The sequence below is a fragment of the Phyllostomus hastatus genome, unplaced genomic scaffold (genome assembly GCF_019186645.2).
Source record: "Phyllostomus hastatus isolate PE091 unplaced genomic scaffold, TTU_PhHast_1.1 phas_scaffold_177, whole genome shotgun sequence".
Classification (NCBI taxonomy): Eukaryota; Metazoa; Chordata; class Mammalia; order Chiroptera; family Phyllostomidae; genus Phyllostomus; species Phyllostomus hastatus.
Window position 1 is genome coordinate 1,183,890 of NW_025334012.1, and position 18,395 is coordinate 1,202,284.

General features: G+C 47.1%; 1 protein-coding gene and 1 pseudogene across 3 annotated transcripts; both read right to left on the minus strand.

Annotated features, from left to right (window-relative positions):
• Positions 1 to 8,449: 8,449 nt before the first annotated feature.
• Positions 8,450 to 11,147, minus strand: LOC123831442 (annotated as a pseudogene).
• On the minus strand, positions 11,058 to 13,656 carry TIMM10 (translocase of inner mitochondrial membrane 10). Of its 3 annotated transcripts, none has more exons than XM_045858332.1 (3): positions 13,521 to 13,656; positions 12,931 to 13,043; positions 11,058 to 11,496 (listed from the first exon to the last, which is right to left on the minus strand). In XM_045858332.1, exons 2-3 carry the CDS (start codon positions 12,999 to 13,001, stop codon positions 11,295 to 11,297), a joined length of 273 nt encoding a protein of 90 aa, XP_045714288.1. In that variant the 5' UTR covers positions 13,002 to 13,043; positions 13,521 to 13,656; the 3' UTR covers positions 11,058 to 11,294. The 3 variants fall into 3 exon arrangements, with proteins under 3 accessions (XP_045714288.1, XP_045714289.1, XP_045714290.1); XM_045858333.1 differs by having other exon boundaries at positions 13,464 to 13,558; XM_045858334.1 differs by lacking the exon at positions 13,521 to 13,656 and adding an exon at positions 13,146 to 13,404.
• Positions 13,657 to 18,395: the final 4,739 nt, after the last annotated feature.

Sequence of the window (18,395 nt, forward strand, 5' to 3'; positions counted from 1 at the left end):
CTCTCTATTCTAATCTCTGCTGAAGCCCTCCGTCACTCTGATCTAGAACCATCGGTTTACCTGCCCACCTCCCTCCCCATGATATATAAGTCTCTTGGGGGCAGGAACCACATTGTAGGTGTTTGTAAACCTTTCACAGGACCTTGTGTGTCACAAGCGCATGGCAAACATTTGTTAAACAAATAAAACAGAGTGGTGGGAAGTGGAGCTGGAAAAGCAGGCTGAGGTCAGTTGGGAATGACCTCTGCAAGGCCAAGGACTCCCAGTGCTGTGAGACAGGTGATCTTGGGTTTTGTTTTCTTGTTTTCTTGTTTTCTTTGGCTCTGTTTGTTTTTAAGGAAGGGGACAGACACGGCCGGGCTTGCGTGTGCAATGGATGGAGGAGGGGACACTGGAAAGGGGAGAGGCTCTGAGTCCCCGGACACTACCCGCAGTTTGAGGAGAACGGCGTTATCGTGCGGGATCTCCTGCGGGCTCCTCCTGGCTCCAAGCTGCTTCACAGCCCAGTGCACAGCAGTGCTAGCTCAGGAGTGACACAGGCCAGGTCTGGATTCTGGCTCTGCGGCTGGTTAGTTCAGCAATTCTGCCCAAGGCACTTTCTTCTTCCAGAGCCACCTCTTCTGGTCTGTTAAGTGCCAAAAATAATAGTGAACTGGGTGCCTGGACCCCATTCCAACATTGGGGGTGACCCCCACGCCAACACACAATTCTCAGACACCAGCAGGGAGTAGAAGAATTCAACTAAATTCTGACACTATCTACCCAGAGATAACATCAGATTCCACAGGTTAAGGGTTCAGCCCTACAAGGCCTCCCCCCTCCAAACACACAGACTTCAGACGCCAGCCCTAAGCCCAGGCTCTCTGTGCGTCTGACCAACTGGCTACACCCTGGAGGTTGCAGGGATCCCCTCCAACTCAGAATACCAGTCACAAGTCCGGGTTGTCACCTGGGCCTCTGACCTGACTGGCTGTAAATCATAGGTTCTACATCCCCCTCCATGAGTTCCATGACTTTGCTAGAAAAGTTCACAGAATTTAGAAAAACCTGTTACTGGCTAGATCACTAGTGTATTGTGCCAAAACTCAGGAGCAGCCAGATGGGAGAGATGGATAGGGTAAGGTATGTGGAAAAGGACGTGAAGTGTTCACGCCCTTCCAGACCTGCTTCTCGGCCCGAGTCCGCATGTGGTCGCCACCCAGAAGCTTCCGGAACCCTGTCCTCTTGGGTTTTTAGGGAGGCCTCATTACATAGGAAGGATTGATTAAATTGTTGAACATAGGCAATTGATTCAACCCCCAGCCTCTCTCCCCTCTCTGGGAGTCAGGTCAGAGGAGGGAGGAGGGTGGGACCGAAAGTTCCAGCCCTCTAGTCATGTGGTCGGTTCTCCTAGCAAACAGCCCCTGTCCTGCGGAACTGCGGAATGGAGTTCACCTCATTCACATGGCAGGAGACACCTGTTTCATTCTCAACACTTAGGAAATCCCAGTGGTTTGCGGGAGCTGTGAGCCAGGAACTGTGGATGAAGTCCAGATATAATGGGAAATACAGTTGGGTCATCAGAATGACCACACGTATATTTCTTTTTTTTTTAAGATTTCATTTATTTATTTTCAGAGAGGGAAGGGAGGGAGATAGAAACATCAATGTGCGGTTGCTGGGGGTCATGGCCTGCAACCCAAGCATGTACCCTGACTGGGAATCGAACCTGTGACACTTTGGTTCGCAGCCCACACTCAATCCACTGAGCTATGCCAGCCAGGGCCTACGTATATTTCTTACAATATCTCAAATATCAGCCCATTTACCATGTAAGAAATTATTTATTCAGCCTAACAAATAGTTATTATGCATCTTTGCATGAGGAATGTAAATAGAATGGACACACTGCTTTGGAAAAGTTTGGCAGTTCCCCCAGATAATTGAACATAGAGCCATAGAGCCAGTAATCCACTCCTAGGTATACACCAGAGAGAATGGGGAACACACAGCAACACAAAAACCTGGACACAAATATGCATAGCCACGTTATTCACAGTAGCCTAAAAGTGCAAACAACCTAATTGTCCATCAGCTGACGGGTAAACAAAAGGTATGAATGATAATATGCAGCATATTGTTTGGTCATAAAAAAAGAGTGAAGGACTGATACATGTTACAAGATAGATGAACCTCGAAAACATGAGGCTCAGTGAAAAGAGCCAGACCCCAGAAAGCCCACAGACTGTGTGAAGTGCCCGGAACAGGCAGGAGCAGCACGCGGGTGACTGCCGTGAACTGAGGGAGGGAAAATGGGACGAGATTGCTGTTGGGAACCACCCTGACTGGTATCAGAAGCTGTAACCCTCGCCTAGGCTAAGGCTAAGGGAACACCGTTGGAACCGTAAGCCAGCAAGGAGACAAAAGCTTAACTCCCCCGGCAGGAGTGCTGCTTCTGCTGCTTCATTCATAACTGAACCCCAAAGCTTGGTTGGTTAGCCAGTGATGGGTAAGATTCCCCACGGGGTGGGGACAATCTAAGACAGGCACGATCACGTGGGAGGCACCCAAAAGAAGGACTTGGGGGGCTGCAGCAAAAGGGGGTGATGGACCCTCGCTCCTCGGCTTTGACAGAGCCTGAGTTCTCAGCGTCTGGGAGAAAACCTTGTCTCCCAGTTGCCTTAGTTCCCTTGCTCCACCTAAGCCTGAAACAATGACAGGGTGGTGCAGCTCTGTGCTGAAAAGGGCGGATTCCCCGGGTGATCAGGCCTAAGAAAAATATGTAAATTACTGTGAAACCTTCTTTGTTTAGAATGCTCTCAGTTGAATGAGAAGGGTCCAAGGAGAAAGTTAGTTTGTTCCTCAAAGTCTTACAGCTCTTTGACCCCGACTCAAAATAGACCAGCAGAGTTCCTTGTTATCTATTGTTCCTTACTTCCCCCTAATGAGTATTGTACTTTACCTGAATTATTATGCAAAACGAGCCCAATAAAAGCAGGTTTGGATGGTAAGTCAGCACGCTCCCCACTAGAGGGGGTGACCATTCCGTCCCTACTTCTCCACAGAAACTAGTCTGTCTCAGTGCATGTTTTTTCTCGCGTTTTGTCGAGCCTTCCACAGCGTTCCGTGATCACTACTGGCTGGTGACCCACGCATCAGATTGCCAGCAGGGATGAGGCTTCTTCCAGGGGAAATGAGAATGGTGTGCCTTTGGATGGTGGTGATGGTTGCACGACTTTGTGACTACTAAAATCCACTGAATTTTGCACTTTGCAAGAGCGAAATTTTATGACATGTGAGTTTTATCTCAATTTTTTTAAAATTTTAAACTTCTGCCTATGTCAGGCCCTAGGGATTCCATGGTGAATAAGTCACAGACCCTGCCCTCAGAGAACAAAAAGTCCATGGCAGAGAGGCTTAGCTGGGCCGAGTGGTCACCTGTAAAGTGTAATTGCACCAAAGGAAGCACCATGGAGGAGACAGGTGTGGTGCTGTGAGAATGGAGGATGGGGGGTGGGGGCGGTGGGGGGGATGTAGACTGGAGGTCAGGGAGGAGTTCTTAAGGATGCTGCTTGCACTTAAACCTGAAGCTTTCCATGTCTGAATCAGTTACTTATCATCCCCTGAGACAAAGACCCAGCACAGGCAGGGTTCCCCCACAGGACAATGCCTGAGACAATCGGGGAAATGAACCAGAGAGTGGATGATGCCCCTAGGAAGGGGCTGGGGCTGCTGTGAGTTTGCAGCTGGAAAAGTAGATACAGAGCAATCATACTGGATCTTCTAAAACAGTAAGAAGTGCTCAATAATGGCAGAAATGACTTTCCTCCTCCCTGGCTCGCTGCTCCTCCTCCGTGGGGGCCTCTGCCAGTTGCTTGCGCCACAAAACTGGAGTTATTCTAATCTTACTCCAGGTGCACCTTTCACATTCAAACCTGTGGTTTCTGCGGTCAAAGACCTCTGGTCTCTGTCCCCTGCTGTTTCCCACGCCCAGGTCACCATCGGCTCCCAGCTGGATTCCTGCAACCCCTTCAGCCTGCCCTTTCTGATTCCACCTGTGCACAGGATCCCTCCATCCAGTCAGAACGATCTACTGGGGGGCCAGAGTCCATCAGGCCACTCCCCTTGAGAGCTTCTCGTGACAGCTGGGGAAATGTACGAACTCCCAACAATGCCCAGGAGTCTGTCTGGGCTTCACCGCTGCCCCCAGCCTCCCTCCGGCCTCCCTGCTCTCTAACTTGTGCCTCGGTGACCTCTTCCACCTGGCCGTGGAGCAGTCCCTTGCCTTGGCCTATCCAGTCATTCAGATTTTGACTTAACGGTTACTTCCTTAGGGAAAGCTCCTTGCCTGACTCCAGCAATATATCCCTTTGCTGTGTGACCCACAGAACATCTGGATTTCCCTTTGATGAAACTCGCCACAATGTGTCTGTTTCCTCTGACGGACTACACGGGCTGGAGGGCAGGAACCTATGCCTACCTTTCTTGCCGCTCTCCTCCCACAACATAACCGAGAACTCCCCACCCACTGTGCCCCACCCACCTGACAAATTCCTACCCGTCCTTCAAACCTCACTTGCCTGTGACTTACAGCCTCCCCCAAGCACCCAGACCTGGGGGCACATCTCTCTACGTAGCCGCTCAGCTCTCTGGACTTAGCTCAACTGCACAAGCCACTGATTTCGATGCCCCCTCCCTTTACACTGTCCATCTTGTTTCCCTTTGCCCCAGCACCTAGAACAATGCTTATCACAAGACTCCTCTCAGGTCAGACCACAAGAACTCTTATGAAAATCCCTAAATTTGCATGTAAAATTCTATGTGCATGTACATTTTTCTAAAAAAACAGTCCATGGCTGTTGTGGACTTTCAAACGTGTCTAGGACCTGACAGAGATTAAGAACCTCTCCCCAGGAGCTGAAGGAAGTTGTCTTTCCTTCAGAACGGCACTGCCAACCCGGACCTCCACTAGTGGGGCGGAGGGGTTTGTGACACCATCCCCACTAGAATATGGGCTTCAAGAGGGCAAGGATCCTTATCTGTTTTGCTCATTAATGTGTCCCAAATGCCCAGAATGGTGCCTGGCCCGTCCTCCATGTAAGTGTCGAATGGCCATAGTCTCAGACCATTTTAACGGCTGTGAGAACTGTGCGTTACCTATAGGTACATAGCAAATTACCCCAAAATGTTACAGTTTAACACTTGTTATCTTAGTTTCTCTAGGTCAGGAGTCAGGGTGCAGCTTCGATGGGTCCTTGGCTTCAGGGTCTCTCACAAAGCTGCAAAGTGTTGGCCAGGGCTGTGGTCACCCGAAAGCTTGACCGGAGGGGATCTGCTTCTGAGCTCTCTCATGCGGCTGTGGGCAGGATTCAGTTCCTCCCTGGCTGGAACCTGCCCCCCAATTCCTTACCACATGGGCCTCTTCACAGGGCAGCTCCCCAGAGGGAAGCTTGCTTCACCAGAGTAAGCAAGCAAGAGGACAAAGAGAAAAAAAAGAGAGAACTAACAAGAGGGCCACTACAATCTTCCATGTCTTAACTTCAGAAGTGGCATCCCTCGCCTTTGCTCTGTGGTTAGAAGCAAGTCTCTAGGCCCTGAGGCACGAAGGGAGGGGAGTCACATGAGGGATGCGTAGCAGTGGGCAGGACACGGAGGCCCCTCTTACAGACGGCCTACAACACATTTTCCCATAGAGCGTCCAGCTCATCCGGCCACCCAGAGCAGAGACCACGCAGAGCAGAAGGTGCAGGCCCAAAGCCAGCAGGTCGAGACAACGACGATGACGACGAGGGAAGAAACGCACGGTGGGAAGTGTGGTGGACAGCCCAGCCTCTGCCCAGCCTCCAGTGGGCTGCTGCCAAAGCAGGAATGTAGGCTGACTTGTTAGATCTTCTAAATTTTCAAAAGAAGTGACAGTCCAGATTCTCATGAGATATTTCCTGATTTTTAAAACTGTGATAATGTAGCAAAAACACATCTCTGAGGATTAGTTTTTGACTCTTCTCTACGGCACGAAGAGCCCAAGCTATTCTAATACCCTTTGCCTGTCTGTTCCATCTCTCCAGTACTCACCCCCCGCCCTCCCAGCCCTGCACTCATTCACTGAGCGCAGGGACCCAGCTGGTTCTATACTTCTTTGTATGTAACAGGCCAACAACTAATACTGTTGAGTGAAATACGAAATCGCTGTCCCTTTGAGGAGCTTGCCCACCCCACCCCAACCCTAGAGGACTGGTTAAACCTTGGCGTTGGTGTCTGAATCAATTAGAATCCTGGCTCTGCTGCTTGTTTGTTGTGTGACCTTCAGCAAGTTACTAACTGTTTGGAGGCTAGGCTTCTTCATCTATAAAATGAGAATAATTGTGCCTGCTCCACAGTCGTAAGGATTAACTGTAATAAATATACTTATTAGCACACTGCAGCAACTCAATAGCTGTTCTTACATCATGCCCCTTCTTTCCTCACTGGCCTAATCCGATTAAACCAGCGTCTCCCACTATCCACCTGGCTGGCAGCTAGAGGGAGCTCTAACGCGAGAGACCTGGGAGCGTCACCGCCCGGGTTTACATCCTTCAGCAGTTGGCTGATCCCCTTAGTAGCAGAAAATCCGAACTCTTTTAACAGCTCACCAGGCTCTCTTGGACCTGCGCCCGCCCAGCTTTCAAGCCTCAGCTCTCACCGCCACCTCCCTGCGCACTCAGCACTCCAGGCACACACCAGCTTTGTTTCCTGGACCCTCCACACTTTCTGCCACTTCAACACAAGTGCTCTTGTCTCCACAACTACCGTCCCTTCTAGGTGTTCCAGCGATGCGCTCAGAGAATTTTTGAGGTACCTTGCTAAACCTAAAAGCAAACCCAGTATTAATTTTCCTCACCTCTCCCCTCTTCCTAGCACAACGCCCACATAGGATAAGCAAATAATATGTAATTGTAGAATTGGCCACAGCAGTGCCCATGGATCCCATGAGCACACAGCGCCACCTGGTGAACCAAACTTAAACTTCAGCACCTAGAAAGAAGCCTCAGCTCTCTGCCCACCACAAATGCGGGTGGACAACAGTTTTGAAGTTTTCCAGAGGTCTATCCAGGGTCTTCTCACACAAAACTTCGAAAATTTTTTTAAAAGCTAACATTACTGCGTGCTTAATGTGAGCCAGGCACTCTCCTAAACGCTTCAGTAATTAACACATTTAATTTTTACAACCAATGAGTTAGGTACTTTTATTGCTAGTTTGTAGATGGGGCAACTGAGGCACAGGACAGTTAAATGCCTCACCCAATGTCACACTGCTAGAAAACGTCTGGCTCGAATCTTCACCTTTAAGCCTGAAACTCACTGCCTCTATCCTGTCTCCTTCATTCCACGCCCGGTGACCTGGCGAGGCGACACCCCGGACACCTCCCTCTACCGAGAAGGCCCACTGTGAAGAGACGAGACCACTCTCACAGTGGCATTGGTGTCAACCGAAATCCCACGTGGACTGAGTGTCCTCCACATTCTGGAAGCTGCACAACTCTCCACGGGCATTCCTCGGGACACGAACTAGCGGTGGGGGCAGGCTCTCCTCCACGAGGCAGCAAATGCAGTTTCAGTCCACGGCTCTGTCCTGCTCGTGACCCCAGCAAGCAGCTGCTCCTCTGGGCCCCCAGCTCCTAAGAGGACCCCTAGCCCAGCTGGGTGGGTCAGATGGGGTGGATGGTGTATGGAGAGTGAGGAGCTCTGTCCGATTCAGGTGGACACTGAGTGGCAACGGTGATCACTCGTGTCCTCTCTGGATCATGTGCCAAGTTGGGTCCCTTCACGTGTTCAGTATTGCCATGTGGACCCAACAGGTTGGCTGCTTCCTTCTTAAATCCAGCTTACCTTTCACTGGCTCCTCTAAATACTTTTTTAAAAAAGATTTTATTTATTTTAGAGAGAGGAAGGGACGAAGACATCCATTGGTTACCTCTCACACACCCCCATCTGGGGACCTGGCCCACAGCCCAGGCATGTGCCCCGAGTGGGAATCAAGCCAGCAACCCTTTGGTTCGAAGGCTGGCACTCAACCCACTGAGCCACACCAGCCATGGCTCTATAAATACTTTTTTATAGCATTTGTAATGCCTGCCTCCACTTAATTTTGTCATTTAAATATTCGTTGTCAATAATTATATTAACCACTTATATATTTAATATAAACATGAATATGTTTTACAAATTGTGTAATATTAAGTATATTTATACATAATATATAACAGCATATACAGGGTCCAGCCTGCCTGAGTGTGGTTGGTGAAGTAATAATGGGTGTAGTTAGTTTTATTTTCACTTAAAATGTCGTATGGTGTGTCTCAGGGTGACACTGTTCTCACAGAATTACATACTTATGATTTTGTAATAAGATTGTGTCATTTAAAAAAGGGGCATTTGTGCTGGACTCAGTATGTTTTTGTATTTTTATTTTTTTAAAAAACGTGGTATTTGTCCTATCTCTTTCTGGGGAGGAGGAATCCGCCTCCTCTTCTTCCTTGTCTTCCTCATTGAACAAGCAGGGGGGTGTCTCACCATCTGGGGACTCGGTGAGAGGCCGCACTGCCGGACGGGGGACTGTTTGGGGCAAGGAGCTGTTGCTTAGGCCACTTCAGCACCCAAGAATAACCCCCTGGTTTACACTTGACTGGGCCCAGGTGGCACCAGTGGTCAGGCCTAAATGTGAAACTCAGGGTGGAAGTCACACGTAGTCCCTAATTTGACCAAGGTCCTGTGGAGGTATCTGTGATACAGCCTGCTACAGCCTTTGGCACCAGTGATGCAGAGTTTCAGGTCCTCCAGAGAGCGTCTGCCTGACTCCAGGGCAAAGGACATTCCCCTCTGCTGCAGCACTTCTGTCATCATGGATCTCAAAGGTGCTGTCAAAAGGGAAAAGACATTCAAACTTGTCACTGGAGATGCTGCAGTTTATGACTGTTTCCCTGCTTAGAGTGACGATTATAAATGGCAGCTGAATGGTGGAGTTTAGCGCTGGAGGGCCCTGGTTCTGCAGTTCATTTTATCCATTTCTCTGTACCAGGTTTTTGAAAGCCATTTGCTGCAGAAGCTCTCGAAGCTGGGCCTACTGCCGCTTTATCCGTTCTGTCTGCCTCTCCTCTTTCTCCAGGTTTTTCTTTTTTTAATAAATATTCTATTTATTTTTAGAGAAGGGGAGAAAGAGAGGGAAAGAAATATCAATGTGTGATTGTCTCTTGTGCATCCCCTATGGGGGACCTGGCCCACAACCCAGGCACGTGCCCCGACCCCACCCATCCTTTGGTTTGCAGGCCGGCGCTCGATCCACTGAGCCACACCAGCCAGGGCCTCCTTCTCCAGGTTCCGACACTCCTGAACAGAATCGCCAGGCCAATCCACCTGATTTTTTTTTTCCTTTGAAAAAATGTTCATTGCCATTAGCACATTCAAAACACCACAAACTCTTTGCCTACTGTTTCTCTGGGCATAAACTGAATCAGCTGCCAAACAGTTATTTAAATTGCTGGACTCCGATACCAGCTCATCAGTTACTTCATTGTATGACATTGTACCTTTCTGCTGAACTTTCTCACACTTTCACTGAAGAATGTCTCAAGCCTTTGCCATTTTTATCTCTTTTGCTTTGTTTACTTTCTGAAAAATTGGAGTCCATAAATTCTCTGGCCCATAATCTATCACCTGGACCCATCCAGTAGCTCCTACTACATGTGCCTGAGTTAACCCCTGCTGGCGCAGGGGACTGTGGACTCCCAGTCAGAACACTTTTGGAACTGCTTAGTCTCTGTGCTGTGCTCACAATCACTTGGGGTCCAACCTTCACATTTACTGGTGCTGAGGTTTTTGGTAAAATCTTTGTTGGTGACTTGGTGCTACAAACTGGAAATGCAACAAATGAAATGCCATCTCAGAGATACTGAGGGTTCAGGTCCAAATCACCACAAAAGAGCACTGCAGTCAAGTGAGCTGCAATCTTTCTGCTGATGAAGGGTCTTGCCTACAATGTAAAAAATGCAACATCTTTTGTTGGACTGAGTCTGATCTACATAAATCCTCTTAGTTCTGCAGTTGTGGAACTCAAACCAATTATTGTTTTTGCCATCATGTCAAATTGTATTTGATTTAAAATAGACCATTAAAAAAGTAAAACTAAGAAAACTCTGTCTTCAGTAATTTTCTTTCTTTTTATTTTCTTTCTTTTTTTTAAGAGAGAGGAAGGGAGGGAGAAAGAGGAAATATTAATGTGTGGTTACTTCTCACGTGGCCTCCACTGGGGACCTGGCCTGTAACCCAGGCATGTGCCCTGACTGGGAATAGAACAGGTGACCCTTTGGATTGCAGCCCAGATTGCAGCTATGCCAGCCAGGGCTATCTTCAATAATTCTAAAACAAACAAACAAACAAACACCCTTAATGTCTCTATTCTATGCCTCAATTTCTTCATCTCTGCTTGATTGTAGAGGACTAGGTGGCTACACAGAGCTGTTCTTAGAAGCCTGGGGTGCCCGTGCTTGGTGGCAGCGCAGTCCCTGCAGACTCATTCTCAGGGCTGGGACGGGAGATTCACAGCCTGTCCAGGGAAGGCCTTGGAGTTCAAAGCCCCAGGACACCACCTGTGCACGCACCCTCAAGCCTACCCAAAGAGGAAGGGTCAGGGTGCACCTTGCGTGCCAAGCAGTGGCAGCAGCTGCAGGCAAAATCACTGGTGGCCTTCTCTGGCCCACACCCTGCCCAGTCTGTATTGTTATGTAGATATGTACATTTAAATATATATAATACACATAGCCATATATATGGCTAATATTTATGGAGTACTTCCTATGCCCCAGTCATTATTCTAAATATTTCACATATATTAACTCATTTAATCTTCACAACAGCCCTATGACTGTCCCCATTTTACAAGGAAGCTAAAGCGCAGTGACATGACATGTTCAAGGTCGTACATCAAGTGGCTGACGTGGAGTGCAGACCTAAGTCACTATACCAGTCTGTAGTTTTCAACACTGCATTAGACTTCACCTGCCGCCTTTACTCCAATGTACCAGGCAGTTTTGCACACACTAGGATGACAACAAACTTTTTTTTAATATATATATATATATTTTATATATGTACACATACACATATAGTCACATTCCAATGTGACACATACCCATTCTTCGACTGGGAGAAAGCCCCCAGGCTCCCAGAAACCCTCCAGAGATGCCTAGGCCTGGCAGTCTTCACAGATGACACCCTATGGGAGCACTTTAAACAAGTGGGAAGGGGCAGGGTGCACCTCGAGGTGGATCCTGTCTGGGGCCTCACGCAGGCCCAGAGCTCTGCTGCATCCTCTTCATCAGCTCTTCATCTTGCATAGACAACTCTGTCAACTTTTTGCCCATCCGCTCATGGATGTCCAGGTACTTGGAGACACACCGGTCCAGGCACACGGACTCGCCCTTGGACAATTCTGCTTCCTTGTAGTGAGGAGGCACGCATTTCCGGTGGCAGGCACTTGTCATTCTGGGGCGAAGGAAGGGCAAGGTCAGGTCAGCAGCACCTTGTGGCATACCAGGAACTCTCAACCATCCCTGACCTGCCACACTGATTTCACCTCCCAGGCAGGCAGTGCAAATCCTCAGTGTACACCTCAACCACCTTGGAAGGTCCTTGAGAACAGGCACTCTGCCTGAGCCCATGTTCATAATTAATCAAATAGAAATGATTAATTGAGTACTGGCTATGTTCAGGCATCATGCTAAGTACTTGACATGATTCTTATGATAACCCTATGAGTTAGGCACGATCACTATCCCCATTTTAGATAAGGAAAATAAGGCGCAGAGAGCCTCAGGACCACACAGAGCTGAGCTATGAACCCAAGTAGTCTAACTTCACAGCCTACATTTAAAAATTATTCTAACATACAGCCTCCAACATAAACCAACCCATTAAGAGAGGACACCAAAAAGCCTAAGCCAATAAAAGTTAGCAGCCATTTGCCCTGGCTGGTGTGGCTCAGTGGACTGAGTGCCGACCTTCGAGCCAAAGGCTTGTCAGTTTGATTCCCAGTCAGGGCACATGTCTGGGTTGCAGGCCAGGTCCCCAGTAGAGGGTGTGCAAGAGGCAACCACAAATTGATGTTTCTCTCCCTCTCTCCCCCTCCCTTCCCCTCTCTCTAAAAATAAATAAATAAAATCTAATTTTTTAAAAATAGCAGACATTTGTTGACTCCTTACTATGTATTGGGTTTGATGTTAAGAGCTTATCAATGTTTTAACATTTAATGAGGTGGGCAGTATTACCTCCATCTGATAGACAGGGAAACCACTGGTCAAATAGTCCAAGTAACTTGCCCAAGACCATACTGATAGTGATTGCTGGAGCTATGAATTGTTCCCAAATTTGCCCAAGTACTGACCTAACATTGCTAGTGACTAGCTGTGGACCCTGAGAACGTTATTTAACCTCTAGAAGCCTTACGGTCCTCACAATAAAATTAACCCAGTGGATTATTTTGGACATTAAAAAAGATAACACACGTAAAATGCTTAGCAAGCAGTACCTGAGGTGAAGTTAAGAGTTTAAGAAATGTTAATTAAGTGGGACAGGTCGTCCTATCTTAAGATAACCAAAAGACAAATGTTTAACTAACTGTTCTTGGAACCTAACCAGACCCTAAACTGAAGCTTCTCTCCTGCTCTGCTCCTTTATCACCAATTCCCTCCCAATCTAAATGCCGAACTTGTTCTAGGGACCCCATACTCAGTCTGCATTAGCTTTAACCACAGGGGCCAGGGAATTGGTGGGTGTGGGTGCAGGAGGAGGGTCAGCACAAGCCTCAGACTCCCCTAAATTGAGTAAAGCATTTTTCATAAATCATGCACCACCTCTACCCTAGGAAAAAGTGATCTAGGACCATTCCCTAAGACAAGGTAACACAGAATTGCCTCTTACCTGTTGTACATATCAGCCATCATCTCCACCTCCAGCTCCGCCGCCAGCTGCTGGGCCCTGAGCGGATCCATCTCAGCCCTGCACCGTGGAGATCTCCTTCCAGCCTCCTAGTCCTGGAAGCAGATATCACTGTCAGAACCCACCTCTCCCGTTCACTTGCCCAACCCAGGAATGCAGAGGGATCATAGGGCATCAGACCGAGAGGGGCCACTGACCTGAGTTCAACTATCCCATTTCAAAGATGTGGAAACTGAGTTCCCCGGAAGGGGAACACTGCCTAGCCCAAGGTCACGCGGCACGCCAATAATGGGGCTGGAAATCGAGCCCCGGGGCGCTGGCGCCCAATGTCTCCAGGTCACCTCGGTCCAAAATTTCCAAAGACCGGAAGAGAACCCACTAAACCTCTGGCCTGAACGTCCTGGGCCGTGGGATTCGACCACATGCAAAATTAACGCGCCCGGGCCCCCGCCCAGGGGTTGCACCTCTGAAGTGCCAGTGACAACAGAGTCACACTGAGGTCAGAGTTCACTCACCACGGCCTTGAGCCGGTCACCAGTGTCCCCAACTTTGGGCTACCGCTAAAAACTTACCCTGTACACAGGTAGGTATCGCCGGAAGCACGTGGGCCACTTCCGGGAGGAAGTCCCGCCTCCTCCAACCAGGCAGCTCTGGGAAATAGGCTACAATAGAGAGGGAGCTGCCGGCCCTGGCGGAAGGCGAGGGTGGTTTGCCAATGCTAGAGAGGTCGCCCAAACACCATAGAGGCTTGGCCGGAGTGCAGAGCGCCTGCAGCCTGGACGTCAAGTCCCCGCAGTGGTCTCGCAGAGGTTTGAGTTCGGTGGTTCTGTAGGAAGAGGCTGGACTACGGGGTTCAAGGAACCTCGCTTCCACGCCCCCACCGCACCCCTAGAGCTGATGTCTGAGCACTAATCAGGCGTGCAAGAGGAAAAACTCTCCCAAACGCCAGTTCTCAGTGCGTGCTGCACCTTAAGGTCACCTGGGGCGCTTTTAAAAATCCCGATGCCCAGGCCTCACCTCATACCAATGATACCAGAATCTCTGTGAGTAGAACCCGGATATCAATAAACTTTTAAATTCCCCAGGTGAAGTAGAGGTACATTAATGTGCATTAGATGACATTAAGAGATTACTATAATTTTGAGGGTTTGAAAACTGGAAAAAAAGACTATCAAAGATACAAATAGATGAAGATAATATGGCTAAATGTTAATAATTGTTAAATCCTGGTGATAGGTATATATGGAAGTTCAATATACTGTGCTCTCCACTTTTCTGTATGTTTTAAATTTGCCAAAATAAAAGCCTAGAAATTAAAAACATAAGCACAATGAATTTTTAAAACTATTTTATTTATTTATTCTTAGAGGGGAAGGGAGGGAGAAAGAGAGGGAGAGAATCGTGGATCAGTGGCCTCTCACACAGGCCCCCACCAGGGACTGGCTGGCAACCCAAGCACGCGCCCTGGCGGGAACAGAACGGGTAACCTTTCACTTTGCCAGGCGATGCCCAACCAATGGAGCCACACTGGTCAGGGCAAGAGCAATGATTTTACTGAGTATCTGCCATGGATTTTAATTAATTACATTATCTATTTCACTTGTTTTTCTTGTTTGTAATGATTTTTTAAACATTTGATTTTTGACATAATTACAGGTTTACAGGAAGTTTCATAAATAGTACATAAATTCCTTTGTGCCACCAAGTTGGGGAACCAGTGCTCCAAGAAACTGAATACAGCTGCGTGTGTACAGGTCTCTAAGCTTTCTCGGAGGTTACAAAGATAAAGGGAGGCATGGTTCCTGCTCACAGAAAGACGAGGCTGGTGTACTTACATTTTATTCAACTTCTGTTAGACGCACTGGGCCATGAAAACAAAGCAATTTTTAGCTAACTTAGTGTGTTTAGTCACAGGGCAAGGAGGGTACTTGTGAACTCTTTACCTTTCAAGACAGTTTTTTCCACCCTCCCCCCAGCAAAAAAAAACCTGCCTGAATTCCTTGATTTTTCCAGGGATTTCCCAGTAAATTAACTTTGGAAGATATGATGCATGGGTGCACTTCCCATTGGAGAAATGTCCCAATGGCTGGGTCACCAGGTACCTCCCTAATTGTCCAAGAAAGGCCAAATTTTCAACACTGGGCTTCACTGCTGCTCTCAGAACTCATCTTTGTCAAACCCTGTGCCCTGATATTTTAACACTGAAGTATGATATTCATTCAGTAATGCGTGTAAAATACACAGATCTTAAGCTTATTCGTAAAATGTATATTCATTCCTATGACCACCACTGAGATCAAGATGCAAAATACTTTCAGCACCCTAAAATGTTATTTCATGATCCTTGCCAGGCAATATCCCCTCTCCTGCAGTTGATCACTATCCTGACTTCTATCTCAGTTTTGCCTATCATTGAGCTTCATGTAAAGGAAATTATACATTATTTTCTGTTTTGTGCCTGACTTCTTTAGCTCACCGCAGTGTCTGCCAGATTACATCCTGCCGGGGTCCAGCCTCGGCAGGGTCTCAGGGTCCCCGAAGGATGCACGGCTAAGGCAAAGAGACTGGTGGGGTGCCGGAGGACAGCCAGGCCTTTTTGGGCCCGACCGACTCACTGAGAAAAATCAATCTTTATTTTTATAGGGGAGGTTATACAACATTCAATGCATAGTGTGATTATTAAAACTGAACGGTTACCATAGAAATAATTTCTAAAAACAGAAGGTTTTACAGATCAATCATGTTAAACAAAGAAATAACTGAAAAGTACAGGAGGTCCCACAGATCAACCATGTTAAACAAAGGTTATTTTGACCAAGAGGGTCATTAATCAGATAGCCGATGAAGCTATACAGGCACAAACTTTCAGGTGCCAATTAGTAACTAGGTATCTATTAAGATTCTAGGGATTGGTCTACATTAAAAGGGTGCAAGGGGTGATTTATAGGTGACATAGAAATTAGCTATTATCTGTTAAGGTGAAATTTATCTCAGGTAACTGGTCTTTTGCCTAGGTTTTTTGATTTATACATCTTGGGGGGGGGCATGTTTTGTGTTCGTTTCCATGTATTGAGATTATTATTTTCAACTAGAACTCCTTGCTTCTATACACTCCTGTCCAGGGTATGGGAGGGGTAGTGGCTCTAATAAATCTTAAGCTTTCAAGTGGTGATTCCCTAAGAAGCATTCCTAGCAGCAGCTTCCTTCAGCATTCTGGCAGTTGGTCTGCCCATAGTTTAGTTTTTGTCCTTAACTTTCCAGGTGGGGAAAGCAGGCAGCACTAGGGTTGCTAGGGGTCTCTATTCTGTGGTCAGCAAGTCATTTCGTGCAGAATCAGAGGCATCGTGCAGATTTTTTGTGATAACGTACAGGTATCCAAAAATCCCACCACCTATTGCTAGCAGGGACAGGCATACAGGAGGAGATAGACAGGAGACCCAGCCACAGTCGCCTCTGCTGTGCAGATGCGTCTCACCTGACCTGACTGTGTCAAAGGTCAGCTGCTGGTCGGCTTCTGACAACATCCATATTGTTCTGTGCATGGTATTCATTCTTTTCATTACTGTCTAGCATTTGATTGTATGAATAAGCCACAATTCATTTATTCATGCTTCTGTTGATGGACTTTGAGATTGTTTCCAGTTTGGGGCTGGTATGAATAATGCTTCAATAAACATTATTGTCCATGTGTTTTAGTGGACATGGGTTGCCCTAGTTTTTGCTTTTGAAAATACAGTCAACATATTATGGAATATTAAGAAATTGTATGGAAAAAGGAGAGGAGCTCTTACAAGATTTGTTTTTTTTTTTTAGGTGTAATGAGAGGTCAAATACTGTATGATTCCATTTAAGTAACAGTCGCCAAGTGACAGACTTACAGAAACGGAGAAGACATTAATGGTTGCCCAGGGTTAAAGTTGGTGGGGGGAGGGGGAGGTGCGCCTATAAAGGCCCAGCACAAAGGAGATCTTTGTGGTGACGGAATGGTTCTGCGTGCTGACGGTGGAGAGGGTTACGCAAATCCACACATGCCATAGAACTGTGCACACCACTGTGCCAACACCAATTTCCTGGTTTCGATGTTGCATATAGTTACGTAAGAGTTAACCTTTAGTGGGAGTTCTGTGAAAGGCACCCAAGGGCCTCTCTGTACTATTTATGCAACTTCCTGTAAACTATAATTATTTTAAAATAAAGTTTTTTCAAAATCATTACAAAAAAGATAATGTAATTAAAACATTTAGTCCATGGCAGATGCTCAATAATAAGAAATCATTGTTTGTATTTTTTTTAATTTTTAGACTTTTGTGAAGGCAAATTTAAAACACACAGAAATGTGGAGAGCACAAGATATTGAACTTCCATATACCCATCACCAGGATTTAACAATTGCTAACATTTAACCATATTTTCTTTATCTATTTTTTATCCCTACCAGATAAAGTATTTTCTCCATAGTACCATCTTCATACCCTTAAAATTATAGTAATTTCTTAATGTCATCTAATGCATATGTTCAATTTCCCCCAATTTCTCAAAAATGTCTTTTTATAGTAGCAAAAAAAAAACAAAACCCAACATGAGTCCTGGTTGGTGTGGCTCAGTGGCTTGCAAATCAAAGGATCGCCAGTTCGATTCCCAGTTAGGGCAGTGCCTGGGTTGCAGGCCAGGTCCCCAGTAGGGGGCGCATGACAGACAATCTCACATTGATGTTTCTCTCCCTCTCTTTCTCCCTCCCTTCCCCTCTCTAAAAAAATAAATAAATAAAATCTTTTTTTAAAAAAGTAATGTGTCCTAAAGAAAACAATGTGAGATCTACCCTCTTAACAAAGTTTTAAGTGCACAGTACAGTATTGTTAAGTATAGGTACAATGTTGTACAGATCTTATCTAGACTTATTCATCTTGAATAACGGAAACTTTATACCCGTTGCACAGCAACTCCACTTTTCCCCCTCCCCCCAGTACCAGGGAAATCATTGTTCTTATCGATGATGATGTTATTCGAGTTATCTACTATGAGACTGCATCTTTTCCTTCCCACACTTTTCCAGGTGAGGATTTGAGGACCCAAAAGTAGGAATCTCAAGTGGTCCCTGCTAAGTTTTATGTTGTAAAAGACCATTTATACAGCCCCAGCCTTCCAAGGCCTTGGGAATCCAGATGCATCATCCAAAACTGCTGATCTTCGGCAGCGCCACGCCGCTGGTGCTCTGGCCCCTCCCTCTGTCCTGCGGTCTACCCCTTCCCAGCCTCCCAGCCTCCCAGCCTCCCAGCCTCCCACCCTCCCAGCGGGGAGTTGGGTATTTGTTACTCACCATGGCCAGTATTGTCTTCTTGGATGCGACGTCCGCCTCAAGGAAGAGACGCAGGGCTGTCACCCGGGATCTCCCCACGTGGGCCCTGGCCACTCGTGAGAGGCGTGGAGAGAGCACAAGGACCCCTAGC

Bases quoted from the DNA above. Each gene is read 5' to 3' on its own strand.
- TIMM10 (XM_045858332.1), bottom strand. From the start codon at position 13,001: ATGGATCCGCTCAGGGCCCAGCAGCTGGCGGCGGAGCTGGAGGTGGAG. The intron at 11,497-12,930 runs GTAAGAGGCAAT...CCTTCGCCCCAG, and splicing joins ATGGCTGATATGTACAACAG to AATGACAAGTGCCTGCCACC.